Source organism: Drosophila novamexicana, unplaced genomic scaffold, assembly GCF_003285875.2.
Source record: "Drosophila novamexicana strain 15010-1031.04,08,12 unplaced genomic scaffold, DnovRS2.1 tig00000387-arrow-pilon, whole genome shotgun sequence".
NCBI lineage: Eukaryota > Metazoa > Arthropoda > Insecta > Diptera > Drosophilidae > Drosophila > Drosophila novamexicana.
In genome coordinates, this window is record NW_020824800.1 from 612,153 (window position 1) to 628,699 (window position 16,547).

General features: G+C 41.5%; 9 protein-coding genes across 10 annotated transcripts; 5 read left to right on the forward strand and 4 right to left on the reverse strand.

The window, feature by feature from the left end:
* Positions 1-180: 180 nt before the first annotated feature.
* LOC115759944 (histone H1.2-like) lies at positions 181-5,590 on the reverse strand. The gene is made up of 3 exons (XM_030701084.1): positions 5,165-5,590; positions 3,350-3,947; positions 181-595 (listed from the first exon to the last, which is right to left on the reverse strand). The coding sequence occupies exons 1-3, from the start codon at positions 5,571-5,573 to the stop codon at positions 181-183; spliced, it is 1,422 nt and encodes a 473-aa protein (XP_030556944.1). The 5' UTR covers positions 5,574-5,590.
* Positions 892-1,203, forward strand: LOC115759841 (histone H4). The gene has a single exon (XM_030700935.1). The coding sequence runs from the start codon at positions 892-894 to the stop codon at positions 1,201-1,203; it is 312 nt and encodes a 103-aa protein (XP_030556795.1).
* On the reverse strand, positions 1,686-2,060 carry LOC115759839 (histone H2A). The gene has a single exon (XM_030700933.1). It carries the CDS (start codon positions 2,058-2,060, stop codon positions 1,686-1,688), a length of 375 nt encoding a protein of 124 aa, XP_030556793.1.
* On the forward strand, positions 2,278-2,773 carry LOC115759840 (histone H2B). The gene has a single exon (XM_030700934.1). The coding sequence runs from the start codon at positions 2,297-2,299 to the stop codon at positions 2,666-2,668; it is 372 nt and encodes a 123-aa protein (XP_030556794.1). The 5' UTR covers positions 2,278-2,296; the 3' UTR covers positions 2,669-2,773.
* Positions 2,881-3,969, reverse strand: LOC115759838 (histone H1.2-like). Its single transcript, XM_030700932.1, has one exon. The coding sequence runs from the start codon at positions 3,961-3,963 to the stop codon at positions 3,211-3,213; it is 753 nt and encodes a 250-aa protein (XP_030556792.1). The 5' UTR covers positions 3,964-3,969; the 3' UTR covers positions 2,881-3,210.
* A 283-nt stretch (positions 5,591-5,873) lies between the features above and the next one.
* LOC115759945 (histone H4) lies at positions 5,874-6,185 on the forward strand. Its single transcript, XM_030701085.1, has one exon. The coding sequence runs from the start codon at positions 5,874-5,876 to the stop codon at positions 6,183-6,185; it is 312 nt and encodes a 103-aa protein (XP_030556945.1).
* A 642-nt stretch (positions 6,186-6,827) lies between these two features.
* Positions 6,828-8,365, forward strand: LOC115759751 (lactosylceramide 4-alpha-galactosyltransferase-like). The gene is made up of 3 exons (XM_030700793.1): positions 6,828-7,016; positions 7,102-7,708; positions 7,768-8,365. Exons 2-3 carry the CDS (start codon positions 7,113-7,115, stop codon positions 8,348-8,350), a joined length of 1,179 nt encoding a protein of 392 aa, XP_030556653.1. The 5' UTR covers positions 6,828-7,016; positions 7,102-7,112; the 3' UTR covers positions 8,351-8,365.
* A 1,550-nt stretch (positions 8,366-9,915) lies between these two features.
* On the forward strand, positions 9,916-13,105 carry LOC115759750 (lactosylceramide 4-alpha-galactosyltransferase-like). 2 transcript variants are annotated; one of them, XM_030700790.1, is made up of 4 exons: positions 9,916-10,492; positions 10,549-11,117; positions 11,843-12,311; positions 12,368-13,105. In XM_030700790.1, exons 1-4 carry the CDS (start codon positions 9,936-9,938, stop codon positions 12,945-12,947), a joined length of 2,175 nt encoding a protein of 724 aa, XP_030556650.1. In that variant the 5' UTR covers positions 9,916-9,935; the 3' UTR covers positions 12,948-13,105. The 2 variants fall into 2 exon arrangements, with proteins under 2 accessions (XP_030556650.1, XP_030556651.1); XM_030700791.1 differs by lacking the exon at positions 12,368-13,105 and having other exon boundaries at positions 11,192-11,920.
* A 39-nt stretch (positions 13,106-13,144) lies between these two features.
* On the reverse strand, positions 13,145-16,211 carry LOC115759947. The gene is made up of 4 exons (XM_030701090.1): positions 16,182-16,211; positions 15,264-15,342; positions 14,630-15,049; positions 13,145-14,400 (listed from the first exon to the last, which is right to left on the reverse strand). Exons 1-4 carry the CDS (start codon positions 16,209-16,211, stop codon positions 13,157-13,159), a joined length of 1,773 nt encoding a protein of 590 aa, XP_030556950.1. The 3' UTR covers positions 13,145-13,156.
* Between the last annotated feature and the right edge of the window lie 336 nt (positions 16,212-16,547).

The following is a 16,547-nucleotide window of genomic DNA, read 5'->3' on the forward strand; positions in this document are numbered from 1 at the left end:
GTTTCTTTGTTCAAGACAAAATGAAAATGCAGTTTGTTTGAATTTCAACCAATATGTTTCGGCTGTACTTCGGTATTTAATATATTGATACGAAAATAAGAATCTCCTTTCTAAAAATATTTGGTGGTCCTGAAAAGGACCGATTTGTCGGATATTTATGTATTAGGGACGAGGTAGAACTTAAGCGCGCTCTCCTCGAATACGTCTGGCCAGTTGAATGTCCTTGGGCATGATGGTGACACGCTTAGCGTGGATAGCACACAAGTTTGTATCTTCGAATAGGCCAACTAGATAGGCTTCGCTAGCTTCCTGCAAAGCCATCACAGCCGAGCTCTGGAAACGCAAGTCGGTCTTGAAGTCCTGAGCAATTTCGCGTACTAAACGCTGGAACGGCAACTTGCGAATAAGCAGTTCCGTGCTCTTCTGGTAGCGACGAATTTCACGCAGGGCAACAGTGCCTGGCCTATAGCGATGAGGTTTCTTCACACCACCAGTTGCTGGAGCACTCTTACGTGCTGCCTTAGTAGCTAACTGTTTCCGAGGAGCCTTTCCTCCAGTTGATTTACGAGCAGTTTGCTTAGTACGAGCCATCTTTCTTTTACAATTCTAACTTTACACAGTCACTGTTCAAAACACAATAATCGTGTGTCTCGTTTGTGTTTCGCTTATATAGAAAATGAGTAATAAGTTAGAAAGAGAACGATATATTCGTTGTTCGTCGTTTTGCACAATATGTTACGAGGATAGTGTGTGAGCGAGATGGAAATATGTTTTTACTCGCTCGTGTTTTTGATATTTTTGGTATAAATATAAGCGCTGGCCGAAGAGCTAGCATTAGTATCTCTGTGGCATTCGTGGTGTAAAGTGAAATAAAAAGTAAAAAAGTGAAAAATGACTGGTCGTGGTAAAGGTGGCAAAGGCTTGGGTAAAGGAGGCGCCAAACGTCATCGCAAAGTGTTGCGTGATAATATCCAGGGCATCACGAAACCAGCTATCCGCCGTTTAGCTCGTCGTGGTGGCGTTAAACGTATTTCTGGTCTTATTTATGAGGAAACTCGTGGTGTTCTAAAGGTTTTCTTGGAGAATGTTATCCGTGATGCGGTCACATACACCGAGCACGCCAAGAGGAAGACAGTTACAGCCATGGATGTTGTTTATGCGCTGAAAAGGCAAGGCCGTACCCTATACGGTTTTGGCGGTTAAGAAAAGAAAGTAGAAAGTAGAATTGAAACCAATCGGTCCTTTTCAGGACCACCAATCCGTTTTATTAAGAGATCAAAAACATTTAATTCAACCTTCATGAAACGCGCAAGCACAGATCATATGATTTTCTAAAACGTGGTGGGTGCTGTCAAGCGTCAAACGTTTCTCCATCTCAGAATCAACCGCTCCCGACACTGCTCCAGCAATCGACCAGAATCACCGATGTTGGCTTGTTTTACATATTTTGTGCTTGTTTTTAGTCTACTCCAAACCAACCACCCCAAAGACCGCATTGGACAAGAGAATATTGCACATATTTATTGACTAGCATGATGACTGTACTTTTGAGCCCTAAGATGTACTGTGTATTATTGAATCGATTCCTTAAGCGAATGAAAATACAATCTCTTTTTTGACATTTTTGGTCGTCCTGAAAAGGACGTTTGGTTTGGTTTCGACTATTTACGCTGTGAACTAGCAAATTATGCCTTCTTTTCCGTCTTCTTGGGCAACAGAACTGCTTGGATGTTGGGTAAAACACCGCCCTGGGCAATGGTGACGCCCGAAAGCAGTTTATTTAACTCCTCATCGTTACGGATGGCCAATTGCAAATGGCGAGGGATAATTCTAGTTTTCTTGTTGTCGCGCGCAGCATTGCCAGCCAACTCCAAGACTTCAGCGGCCAAATATTCCATAACGGCAGCCAAGTAGACAGGAGCACCGGCACCAACACGTTCAGCATAGTTGCCCTTACGAAGGAGGCGGTGAATACGACCAACGGGAAACTGAAGACCAGCGCGGTTAGAACGCGACTTTGCCTTTCCCTTAACTTTTCCACCTTTACCGCGACCAGACATTTTCTTATTTTCTTTATTTCGCTGTTTCACTGTTTACACACAAATATGTTTCCTACATCCATCGTGACTATCATATTTATACTTTTTGCAACTAACCACTTCTTCAGTTTAGAGTGGAGAGTATAACGGTTTGTTAACATGAAAGCGTCGCTCGAAAAAAGTATATATGCTAAGCTACTTTAGGGTGTGTGTTAAACATTTGTGAAGTGAATTAAAGTGAACGTTTGTGAATAATAATGCCGCCGAAAACAAGTGGAAAGGCAGCCAAAAAGGCTGGTAAGGCGCAGAAAAACATTACCAAGAATGACAAGAAGAAGAAGCGCAAGAGGAAGGAAAGCTATGCTATCTACATTTACAAAGTGCTCAAGCAGGTCCACCCTGACACCGGCATTTCGTCAAAGGCGATGAGCATAATGAACAGCTTTGTTAACGACATTTTCGAGCGTATTGCTGCCGAGGCCTCCCGTTTGGCTCACTACAACAAACGCTCGACTATTACCAGTCGGGAAATCCAAACCGCAGTACGTCTTTTGCTGCCCGGCGAATTGGCCAAGCACGCTGTCAGTGAGGGAACAAAAGCAGTCACAAAGTACACCAGCTCCAAGTAAAGTTCAGCTATATGTGTGCACATGTACGGAAAGCAAACAAAAGCAAAAGGCCCTTTTCAGGGCCACAAATCTCTTTTTCATGGAATTAAAAATATTTAAAAATCCAAACAATATATATGAATATTATTTGTTTTGTATTATTATTTGTTTGTACTGTTGCGCTTTTCTTATATATAAAATATAAAATAAAAATGTCTAAACAATTATACTCTGCGATCTTTAGAGGAGTGTTTGAATAAATTTCTTATTGGCAAGTGAACCTAATTTGATCAGTTTAGTACTTTTTGTCTAAAAATGTTTTATTTTGCGGTGGAATGAATGAGGAAAGAAGTATGTAACTTATATTTGCAATTGATCTAACTAACTAACAATCTAACTTAACTTAAGGCAGCCTAGACATTTCATTTTTATATTTGCTGATGCAAAAAGAAAAATTTGTTCTCTTAGAAAATCGTATTGGTAGCCCTTAAAAGGGCTTTGTTGAAATACAAATTTCATTATTCGAAATTTGCATATGCTGAGGAGCAGTTGGCAATTTCAAATTATTTCTTCGTTGCAGATGCAGTCTTCGCTTTTGGCTTCTTGACAGCAGTTTTCTTCGGGGTCGTAGCCGACACGACTTTTTTCGGTTTAGCACTTGTGGTCTTAGGTTTTGGGGTCTTTGGCTTTGTTGCGCTTGACTTAGCCTTTGCTGTTGTGGGCTTGGCCTTTATGGTTCCCGTTTTCTTCGCATCCTTAGCCTTTGCTTTGTCCGCCTTCTTTTTCTCAACACTCTTTTTGGTTGCTGCGGATTTTGATGGCTTTTTATCAGCGGCACCAGGGGCTTTCTTCGTGGTAGACGTACTACTCTTCTTTTTAGTTGCTGCTGCCGCCGAAGCATTCACCTTCTTAGTTTTCTTCTCGACAGCGGAGGCCTTTGGCTTGGGATCCTTTTTAGCGGATGCAGATAGTTTGAACGAACCAGAGGCACCCTTGCCCTTTGTTTGGATCAGCTTTCCATTCGCAACCGCATTCTTTAGGTACTTCTTAATGAACGGGGCTAGCTTCTGGGCATCGCACTTGTATGTAGCACCGATATATTTTTTAATTGCCAGAAGGGATGAGCCACCACGTTCCTTTAAGTTTTTAATCGATGCATCTACCATTTGCTGAGTTGGTGGGTGCGATGGAGGAGCTGCTGACTTCTTTGACTTTGGTGTGGCGGCTGCTGCCTTTTTAGTAGCCACCTTTTTCTCGCCTGAGGCTGCTTGGGCAATCACAGGAGATGCGGACGTTGCAACTGCGGAATCAGACATCTTAACTTCACTTTATTCTTTCACTGTTCACTGTTCACTTGTACATTGTCGAAACTTATTTCTTGGTCACCCGTTTGCGTGAGAATCGAGGAGGACGGCGGTACGAGAATGTTTTTGGTATTGAACGTTTGTTACTCGATGCGTCGTCATTACATGCTTGTTAAATGGCCATTTACAAAAGTTTATACTTGGAAATCGTTTTAAATGTGAGTTGGAATGTTTTGTTTAATATTCAAACAATACAATATCAATTATTTAGTGTATTTAACATGATTTTATGATTTTTAATTGCCAGTCAAAGTTTAACTTTGAGTCTTGGCGAAAAAGGTTATCGAACAAAAAACACAATTATTAATAAAAATATAATGAAACTTGAAATATTTTTCATTTATCTACAATATTTCAACAATTCTTTAGTCAAATTTAACTATTAATTTAAATATATCTTAAGTCTACTATTTTAAATATCTATTTAACATAACCCTTAGGTGTTAAAATCAGGCAAGTTTACAATGAAATCAATATAAAAACGCTTCAGACAAATCTAATTTTGTCTTTAATTGTTGTATTATATTATATGTATATATTAAACAAAACGGAAATGAAAATTATTCCATTTAGTTAAACAAATTGTAAATTTGTTTAAAACTAAACTAATAATATACAATGCGACATCCATATGAGATTTCTGTGTAGCAAGAAATCCATCAGACCCTCAGTTGAAAAGAAAGATTATTCCAGTTAGTCAAACAAATTGTTATTATTGTTGAAACTAAAGTAATAAAACATCATGCGAAATAAATATGACATTTCTGCGTAGCGAAAAATCCATTAAACCCTTAGTTGATTTTTTTTTCGAAATCCAGGAAGTATCTCTTGGAGCACAATTGATTGTGCGTTGAGGCCCAAACCAAGTGCTTTATACAGCTTATCAGAAAATCGTCTATACATCTACATATATTATGTAGTTGGAATATAATGAGTGAAGTTTCGGTTGAGCCCAAAATATGCATATGGATTTATCTTTAAGATACAATGAGGTAAAGCAAATATTGTAATGCCTTATTTGTTTATTGTCACACTTTATAAGGCTATTTAATATATTGATACGAAAATAAGAATCTCTTTTCTAAAAATATTTTGTGGTCCTGAAAAGGACCGATTTGTCGGATATTTATGTATTAGGGACGAGGTATAACTTAAGCGCGCTCTCCTCGAATACGTCTGGCCAGTTGAATGTCCTTGGGCATGATGGTGACACGCTTAGCGTGGATAGCACACAAGTTTGTATCTTCGAATAGGCCAACTAGATAGGCTTCGCTAGCTTCCTGCAAAGCCATCACAGCCGAGCTCTGGAAACGCAAGTCGGTCTTGAAGTCCTGAGCAATTTCGCGTACTAAACGCTGGAACGGCAACTTGCGAATAAGCAGTTCCGTGCTCTTCTGGTAGCGACGAATTTCACGCAGGGCAACAGTGCCTGGCCTATAGCGATGAGGTTTCTTCACACCACCAGTTGCTGGAGCACTTTTACGTGCTGCCTTAGTAGCTAACTGTTTCCGAGGAGCCTTTCCTCCAGTTGATTTACGAGCAGTTTGCTTAGTACGAGCCATCTTTCTTTCACAATTCTAACTTTACACAGTCACTGCTAAAAACACAATAATCGTGCGTCTCGTTTGTGTATCGCTTATATAGAAAATGAGTGATAAGTTAGAAAGAGAACGATATATTCGCTGTTCGTCGTTTTGCAGAATATGTTACGAGGGTAGTGTGTGAGCGAGATGGAAATATGTTTTTACTCGCTCGTGTTTTTGATATTTTTGGTATAAATATAAGCGCTGGCCGAAGAGCTAGCATTAGTATCTCTGTGGCATTCGTGGTGTAAAGTGAAATAAAAAGTAAAAAAGTGAAAAATGACTGGTCGTGGTAAAGGTGGCAAAGGCTTGGGTAAAGGAGGCGCCAAACGTCATCGCAAAGTGTTGCGTGATAATATCCAGGGCATCACGAAACCAGCTATCCGCCGTTTAGCTCGTCGTGGTGGCGTTAAACGTATTTCTGGTCTTATTTATGAGGAAACTCGTGGTGTTCTAAAGGTTTTCTTGGAGAATGTTATCCGTGATGCGGTCACATACACCGAGCACGCCAAGAGGAAGACAGTTACAGCCATGGATGTTGTTTATGCGCTGAAAAGGCAAGGCCGTACCCTATACGGTTTTGGCGGTTAAGAAAAGAAAGTAGAAAGTAGAATTGAAACCAATCGGTCCTTTTCAGGACCACCAATCCGTTTTATTAAGAGATCAAAAACATTTAATTCAACCTTCATGAAACGCGCAAGCAAAGATTATATGATTTTCTAAAACGTGATGCTGTCAAGCGTCAAACGTTTCTCCTTTACTTTTCCGCCTTTACCACTTATAAAGAAAAAGGTTCGATATTTTAATAGTTTAGTTAAGTTTAATTCAGTATATAATTATTCAGTACAATAATAAAATGTCTAGTGCAATCCTATGTTAAAATTAAATGTTACTTCCATGCAAATGCAATTTTTGCGGTGAAATTATACGATATTTAATAAGAGGTTTAAACGATAGTCAAAAACTATCAAACGCTCAGCTTGTTGTGTTGCCAATAACAGGTCATGTTACTCATTTGGCTCTGCTATACAAGTTATATTTTCTTCATATGTAGTTTTCTAGGCAATATAACTATTTTCCACCACCGAGAATCGTTTCCTAGTGTAAAACTACGCAGATTGAGCAACAAAAGTCGACATTTCTTTCTAATGGAACAAACGGAACTAAACAACAACCACCCCACAGTCGCAGACCCTCATCTTGAAGAATTTACTCATTTGGCACTGTTATTCGAATTTTATTTCTTAATTATTTAATATTTTAGGCAAGATACATACTCTCCGCCGCTGGACGTTGAGTCCAGTAGTAAACCAAACCAAACTTAAACTCTGTATACATATATATGTGTACATTAATTATACATTTTATTTACCCAGCTGTGCAATTATGATAACGCAATGAAATTGCTTAAATAAATATTGAGTAAGTACACAACAGATGGCTCAGTACATATTTATAATAATCAAAGCAACATTCATCCATGTGTGTATATATACCTTACGATCAGGCTGCATCGCCATGTTACTACGCTTGCCGCTGTTGTTATCGCGTTTTCTGCACAATGGACGGCTGCGGCTGCTATTCCTAGCGCTTATTGTCCTGCTTTTAGGCGGCATACTCTTAAATTATAGATGGCAGTCGGATGTGCAGCTTTGTTTTATTGAGAGGGAGCAAACAGAGTCGGCATCCATTGGCCCTTTACCGGACGCTGCTGTGCCTGTTCCAAAGATTTTGGAAGATGTGCTGTCAACAGATCCCAAGCCAATACCTGGCCGTAGCATATTCTTTCATGAAACAAGTTGTCACAGACCAAAGCGCAAAAGACAGCGTCATGGCCAAAGTCCTGATTTACAGTACAACATGTTGCAGTTGACGGCGCGCCAGGCATGTGCCATCGAATCTGCCGCCTTGCATAATCCGAATTTTCAAGTGTTTGTGCTGTTCGCTGGTCCCACCTATCGACACCTCAGCAACAGCAGCCAACGCCAGCAGCCGATCATCGATGCCATTCTAAGCTACAAAAATGTGCAGCTTCGACAATTAAATCTTTGGCGCTATGCGGCCGGCACGCCCATTGAGGAATGGCTAAAGGATGGCCGCTTGTTTCGGTCAAGGTGAGCACAATCAGATTTAAGTTAACGAACCTCTTTCTGACTGAATGTGTGCCTTTCAGCTATCTTTTTTCGCATATATCAGATTTTCTAAGGTTTCTAACGCTTTATCGCTATGGCGGTATTTATTTGGACATGGATGTAGTAATGCTACGCAGCATGGAGGATGTGCCGCCAAACTTTACGGGCGCCGAGTCCAATACACATTTGGCCGCTGGCGTAATGAGTCTAGCCCCCACTGGTTTTGGTCATGAGATTGCCGAGTCTTGCCTGCGTGATTTTCAGCTGCATTTCGATGGTAGTGACTGGGGCAACAATGGGCCTGGGGTAATAACGCGTGTGGCACAACAGATTTGTGGCACAAAAGATATCTCACTGATGCTGGAAGATCGGAAACGCTGCCTTGGCTTCAAGGTATTCGATCGCAATGCATTTTATGCTGTACCCTGGAAGCATTGGCGACATTTCTTCGAGCCACAGCTGCTCGAGCAGACTCTGGAACACACGAAGGACTCATACTTGGTGCACGTGTGGAACAAGCACTCCAAACAGCTGGCCATCAAGGTCGGATCGAGTACCGCCTACGGCAAGTATGCGGAGCAGCATTGTCCCAAGGCGTATGCAGCAGCGGGTGAATATTTCTAAAAAACTATTCAAATATAGTTCAACATACCAAAGAGTTAGAGAGACTTAGGTAAGTTAAGTTCAATTGTTTAATATGCTAGCAATGCGCATTCCAAATTTTATATGAATTACCAACATTTAGTCAGCACAAAATTGGGAAAGCAGTAAATCTTGTAGTTTTCAAATTTGCTGGTTCAACGGACCCAACATATTCCATTTATTTATTTATTTTTTTTGCCAAACTTATTATTATATTGCATCACATATTACATTAAATGAACGTACAAAAACGAAAAGTATACTTAAATGTATGACATGCATGTATATCAAAAATTGAATTTAAATGAGTTTAAAATATAAATATCTACAGGAATCTACAGCTTTGGCTTGTCAAAGACAATATCGTTGCAAACAATTATGAACCAATTCAATATTAATATTGTTAAATGGCTCTGTTCTTATTTTTTATGAGTAGCTTGGAAAGTTTGACTCTTCTTTTTACCAACTCTTGGCATAGAAAATTGATAGGTCTATCGAAACAACACAAATTTACAAATTGTTTGAACAAAACCAAAATTTGGTGATACAAAATCTCATACATTTTTATACAAATGTCTATAATCTATAAATACTAAATTATGGTACTGTTTGCAAGGGTATTCGAATAAAATGTGTTTTTGACTGTCCCATCAAATGGATTTTTAATAGATTATATATTATAATTTCATGTAACTCAAACATAATCTTTAAATTTATTCGAATCTCAGTACACAGAGCTCAGATAATTTTAAACCTCTTTTGTAATTTTTTTTTCTGTACACCAGTTTTAAAAGTTCTTCTATTATATACAAACCTTTATATGTACAATATGGCAAATAAATTAATCTGTGAATGTCTGTGAATATTCAATAATAAATGTAAAAAAGTATTTTTTGTTATTACTGCCTCACTGTCTACAACCATTTGCTGCCCTGAGGTATACCAAGACTATTCACCCAAAAATTCATTTGTTTTTCAATGATAAGGCAATGGGGGAAGGTATCCAAAAAGTAAAATATTCTGGATCTGTGTGTGCTACACAAGAATCTCTGTATCTTATAGGCTGCGGGATATGTTTAAAAAACGTAAATTCGATATCGATTTTATAGAAATTGTGCAAGATGCAAAATGTTCACTCTGTTTATATACATTTGAGCAAAACCATTATACCCGTTATTTTATTATTAAATAGGTTCAAGGTATAAAAGCACAATATGTTTGAATTGACGGTGCGGCAGGCCTGCGCAATTGAGTCAGTAGCTGGAGGATCACAAACGTTGCGTATGTAAGAAATAATGCGAAAATCGAAATTAATTCCCTAAGTCCAACTTTCAAACATACTATTTATTTCCCAAACTTGTATTTGTACTGTATATCTAGGTATTTAATTAAATTGATTCATACCATCTATAAAGTCTAGACATCTGCGATAAGTCGTTACATGTGTAAGCACAATATCAAGAAGCCATTTGTCTAGCTATAGGGTGCGCAACAAATACACATTAATTGGATACGCATATTACTTGGCTAACACTCTCAGTATTTGCATACATCTCGCAGCATCAAGATGTCATTAAGTTTGACGCTATTTTCTCACAAGTTTCTTCCAAAGGTTCGACCCAACTTAGTTCTAGCGCTTTTTGGACTGCTTGTAAGCGGCATAATCCTTATTTACACATACCAACGAGACGTGGGAAACGCGATGACACATTTCATATGGAAGCAAGCGAAGCTACAATCGATTGGTACAAATGTTCCCAGACCGCTCAAAGATGTGTTGCTGACGGAACCTAAGCCCAAACCCGGACGCACCATATTTTTTCTTGAGACGACCCGCATTGTCAGACCAAAACCAGAGATGATGAACAACATGTTACAGCTGACGGCGCGTCAGGCTTGCGCAATTGAGTCAGCGGCGTTGCATAATCCCACTTTCGAGGTGTTTGTCCTGTTCGCTGGTCCCACCTACAGTTATCCCGAGAACAGCAGCCAGCACCAGCAGCCGATCATCGATGCGATTCTTAGTTACAAAAATGTGCAGCTTCGTCAATTAAATCTTAGACGTTATGCGACCGGTACACCTATTGAGGATTGGGTAAAATATGGGGAACTATTTAGCTCCAGGTGAGACGTAACTAGTTCTTACTTTGTAACAAACTGTATGTATCCGTTTGGTTTAGATTTCCGATTCATCACGTATCCGATCTACTGCGGCTAATAACCCTCTATCGTTATGGTGGCATCTACTTGGACATGGACGTGGTGCTATTGCGCAGCATGGAGGATGTGCCCCTGAACTATGCTGGTGTCGAGTCTTATACTCACGTTGCCAATGGTGTCTTAAGCATGGCGCCAACTGGTTTTGGGCATGAGTTTGCTAAATCTTGTCTACTTGACTTTCAACAGCAATTCGATGGTGATGCCTGGGGCCACAATGGACCTGGTGTCATCACACGCGTAGCACAAAGGATTTGCGGCACCACGAATATGTCACTGATGTTGGAGGATCGCACACGTTGCCAGGGTTTCAAGGTGTTCAATCATACTGCGTTTTATGCAGTTTCCTATACAGATTGGCGCCACTTCTTTCAGCCGCAATATTTGCAGCAGACGCTTGCACGCACCAAGAACTCGTACTTAGTGCATGTGTGGAATCAGGTCTCCAAAGTATTTCACATAAAAGTCGGCTCGCGAACTGCCTATGGCAAGTATGCAGAAAAAAATTGTCCTAGGGCGTATGCCGCAGCGGGTAAATATTTGTAGAGAGATTTTTTAATCTGCTTAAGAGAGATTTCTAAACATTTAAAGTGCGATTTCTTCCAGCGAAAGACAAAAGCTGATCCATAAATATTCCGTTTCTATACCAGCATTACTAACTTAATTATATATACATATTTAGCATGGTAATTTCTGCTGGTATTTTTTGTAACACAAATCTCGCATAAATCTTTTTTTGTTAAAACAAGTTTAATATACTTAGTACTAAAATGCGATTAATTAAATGATACAAATTATAAGATCTATTGGGTAGATATCAAAGAAGAATGGCAGCACAGGCTTATTCCTTACTGTGAGCCATATTTTGTCAAAGATATTTTGGTTCAAACGAATAATGAAAAATGCAGACTCAGCAGGAAACTAAACTTACCCCAGCCAAACTTAAGCCAAACCATTTGGGGCTTGCCGCCCTGGTATTAAGTAGATTCATAATAACTATTACATTTAAAATACTGCTGCTGCAGTAACCGTAACATATTAAATCGCAATTTCATAAGGTCCATTTCTTATTTTTGTTTAGATAGAGTGGGCCAACACAAATAATCATTAAACGGATACGCTTGTGCTTGGTTAACTCTCAGTATTTGCATACACCTCGCGGCATCAACATGACATTACGTTTGACGTGTTTTCCATTGAGGTTTTTTGCAAAGATTCGCCGAAAATTAATTCTAGCGTTTTTTGGACTGCTTGTAGGCTGCATAATCCTGACTTACACATACCAACGAGACGTGGAAAAGGAGATGACATATTTCACATGGGAGCAGGCGCAGCTGCAAACCATCAATACAAATGTTCCCAGACCGCTCAGAGATGTGTTGCTGACGGAACCTAAGCCCAAACCCGGACGCACCATATTTTTTCTTGAGACGACCCGCATTGTCAGACCAAAACCAGAGATGATGAACAACATGTTACAGCTGACGGCGCGTCAGGCTTGCGCAATTGAGTCAGCGGCGTTGCATAATCCCACTTTCGAGGTGTTTGTCCTGTTCGCTGGTCCCACCTACAGTTACCCCGAGAACAGCAGCCAGCACCAGCAGCCGATCATCGATGCGATTCTTAGTTACAAAAATGTGCAGCTTCGTCAATTAAATCTTAGACGTTATGCGACCGGTACACCTATTGAGGATTGGGTAAAATATGGGGAACTGTTTAGCTCCAGGTGAGACGTAACTAGTTCCTACTTTGTAACTAACTATATGTTTCCATTGGGCTTAGCTTTCTGATTAATCACATATCTGATCTGCTCCGGTTTATAACCCTCTATCGCTTTGGTGGTATCTATTTGGACATGGACGTGGTGCTGTTGCGAAGCATGGAGGATGTGCCCCTGAACTATGCAGGCGCCGAGTCTAATTCTCACGTTGCCAGTGGAGTCATGAGCATGGCGCCTCACGGCTTTGGACATCAGTTTGCCAAATATTGTCTACGTGACTTTCAGCGGCATTTCGACGGTGATGCCTGGGGCAACAATGGACCTGGTGTCATAACACGCGTAATACAAAGGGTTTGTCGCACTAAAAATATCACATTGATGATGGAGGACGAAAAGCGCTGCCTGGGCTTTAAGGTGTTTGGCCAAAATGCATTTTATGCGGTGCCTTGGGAGGATTGGCGACATTTCTTTGATCCGAATTTACTGAAGCAGACGCTGGCACGCACAAAGGATTCGTATTTAGTTCACATATGGAACGACATTTCCAAACAGATTAACCGGGTGGGTTCAAGTAGCGCTTATGGAAAATTTGCGCAGCAACATTGTCCCAGGGTATATGCTGTAGGTGCTGAATATTTCTAGGGTATAGTTAAATTTCTTTTTATAAAAGATTCCTTACGGAGGAAGATTTCCAATTTGGCTGCCAAAAATGACTCGTTCGCATCCATCCACAGCAAATTTAATGTAATATAAATACAGCTAGCAATTGTAATACTTAAATATATATATGTATGTGTTAATCAAGGCATTTCCTAAAACGAAATAAAAGTTGGGCCAATTAGAATTGCTGCTTAGATGCACTGCACCTGGGAATAGCGTAGACAGGCACCAATGTTATCCTCTGCACTTCCTTTGCCTTCGACGTTTCCATCTCCAAAATGTACTCCTATGTAGAAAGGTGTGACGGTGCTCTCAATGCGACATGGCCAGACACCCGACGAACAAAACTGGGCGCCGCAGTGCACCGGTTCACAACCCGGCAAGGGGCCGAGCCCCGTACCAATAAAATCTTCAATGATGCACGGCATCGTTATGCGATCTGTGCATGTGCTAAAGAATTGACGTGCTTGACGACGACGACGGTGCCTTAGGCGTAAATCAAAGGCGCTGCGCAGGAAGCCCAACAGATCGAATCCACCCGATGAACCGCCCCCACCACCTACTGGACGGGGACGCCTTGAGACGCCTAGCCTTTCTGTTGTCGCCGCAGACGGATTAAAAATGTTATCTTCTTCACTCCAACCAGAACCCTCGGAGTCATCGTTAGCGGGCGAAGTCGAAGACGAAGGCGTTGCATCTGCAGCAGTGCTTACACTCATGGCAGGCACAGTACTGGAACGCGAAGGCATCGGTGTGGTCATCATGGCTGTCATGCTGCTGGCTGCAGATGTGACATCAGCTGCTGCTGCTGCTGTAGTTGTTGCCACTGTGCTGGCATTGTTTGTTAATGGCTGCGCGGGCCCCGGTGTTGTGGTGCGATTGAGCGAATTGTTGATGATTTGCATGAAACTGGCCATTGTCATGGTATTTGTGGGTGTGCTATTAACAGCTATGGACGCCGTCGATGGCGCCTCCGTTTGCGAGGGATTGGAAGAGCTGCTGCTGCTGCTCGCCATAGTGTTCATGCCGGACATAATTGAGCCACCGCCTCCACCAATGCGAAAGGATTGCTCATCGCATGGCTGATATACGATGGAGCACATATCGGACTCCTGGCGCATACAGATGCGATAGTGCTGATTGGCCAAGTGCCTTCCGTTGTCAGCGAAATTGAAAGTCTGCATAATGCCCTCTACTCCGGTGTGGTATTGTAAACATCCCGCCGGTGCGCGCTGACTGAAGGGTATCTGTGCAACCCGAATCTCCCACAATCGAATGGGCAAAAAGCGTGTCGACAGATTAATACTGATCTCGATGAGCTGTTCCACAGCATTGTAACCGTTAAAGGTGCTCATGTTTGTAGCAGCTGGCGGTCGCAGACTTCCATACAACGTTGTCTGACGCGGCAGCGCGCGAACTCCCACATCGTAGTACACTATAGATATTTAAAAAGGGATTACATATATTTTATATTATTTTCCAATAGCCCGTCTCTCCGTATGCCCGTCTCTCCGTATGCATGACATTTCAAGACTGCTATGAATATAGAAATCTTTTTTCCTTCACATAAATTAAAGCGTGTTTGATCCTCAATCAACTTCTGTACAAGATTCTAATCGGAGCGTAACAGACAAATTTGGTATAGTTGGCTTTGATATACTCACAATGCTGTCCGCTGTTTTGGCCACAGAGCGTAAAGGGTCCACCGGGACCACCGCTGATATTGAAGACGTCTCCATCGCAAACGCCGGTGCGTCGATTGGGTTGACCCAGGGAGAAGTGATATAGATCGAGACGCAGCTGACTTATGTCTTCACTCATCATCTTGACACTGAGCTGGCAACCAGTAAAGTTGCTGGGCATAAAACTGGGAAACTCCGGCGACACAATATACGTAAGGTTATTGCTTATGGTTCCATTACACGTGGCCACAAATACACAGCATACGCCGAAACCCATGGCACACTCGCCTTTGGCCTCTCCACCCTTTTGACGGCATTCGTACGCATTCAGGCAGTTGCCCAAGCGGCGGCCATCATTCGATAGGCACTCGCCATCTACGGGCACTGCAAATAGATGTATTACTGCAATAAGAGAAATATTAATATTAATAATTACATTTTACGGCACAGTCGAAATGGTTCCTCTTGACTATTATTGGGTTGTTGACCCTTAAACTGTAACCCTATATCAGAGTCTTGCATTTCTTTGCCAAAATGTATCATAGGGAATTATATTTGATCTATTTTCAAAAAAGGAAGTCTTTGACCCGCCTTGTGTTGACCTAGACCGACTTACCTTTGGGACGTCGACTGTTGCTGTTGGTTTGATTGCTGCTCCACTCGCCGCCAATGCTGTACACTTCCTGCAGCAGCAACTGCTCATGCGCTGCTGCATCATCCTCAAGCTCATCCTCATCCTCGATCAGCTCGAGCTCCGTTTGCAGTTGCTGGTCAGAAGCTGGTGATTTTAGATCAGCGCTCCAGATATCATATTGACGCAAAGGTGGCCAGGCGGATTCATTTGTGGCAGCAACTGGCACTGAGGCTGGCGCTGCCTCGCAATGCTGAAAGTTGAGCCACAATGTGAATATGCAAATACCTAGCAGCAGGCTCCAAGAAGATTCAACACCAACAGCACTACAACAACCGGCTGGGCCACCAACGACAATAACTTTCTTTTTGGTCGCACATCGTAATAAGCTCACAATTTTATTGCACTTGCTTAGCGGCGACAGAGGCGAAATTTTAATGGCTACCCATTCCATGACCAATGCCAATGCAATCTGCAACTACCGCAAGACCACTCTCTGTGCTCTGCACCGTTTTGCTCCTTTTACAGCGTGTCGATTTTGCGCGTGCGCTCCGTCGTGTTGTTCAACGATAAGTGTGCGCCAGTCGCCAGTTGCCAGTCGCCAGCTTTAGCTGCAGCGACCAGCTCCAGCTGTCCAAGCGGTTTGGATGCTATGCGTGGTTGCCCTGATCAGCTTTCCTCTCTCAGAATTTATGTTGCTGCTGCTCTTGGCGTTGTCATGCTGTGGCTCTAATCTGCGTTTATTTATTTGCTATACTCGGCGGTGTGCTCCATTTCTTGGTGTATTTGTGCTTTGATGACATTTGCCTATCATCAAACTAATCGCAGTATATAGATGATTTCAATATAAAACCTCTTTTCATAAATGCAGAAGTGTTGTGGTTGGTTGTTAACTGTTTTTACGTTAATTGTCAGCACTTGCATAAAGTCCATTTTGGGAGCACTTGAATTGGAAACATCCTATTCAACGGATGGGCTCTAGTAGGTTATAGCAAAATATTTCAGATTCAGAGTAATGCTGATTTCCGAATATTTATCACTCTAAAGCTTTAATTGTGGGTCAATTTATCGGTCAATCTTTAGAAGAGTCATCAGTGATCTACCTATAAAATGTTGTGCTGCTGCAGATCTCGATTCGCCTGAGCTTGTACAAACCAATTTAATAAATTATTTAATTGAATCCGTGTTTAATAAATAATAACCAACATTCCACATATGAGGTGCCTTGCTCTTATAGTGTACGAAATTGAGCAGTTCATTCAGACGGCT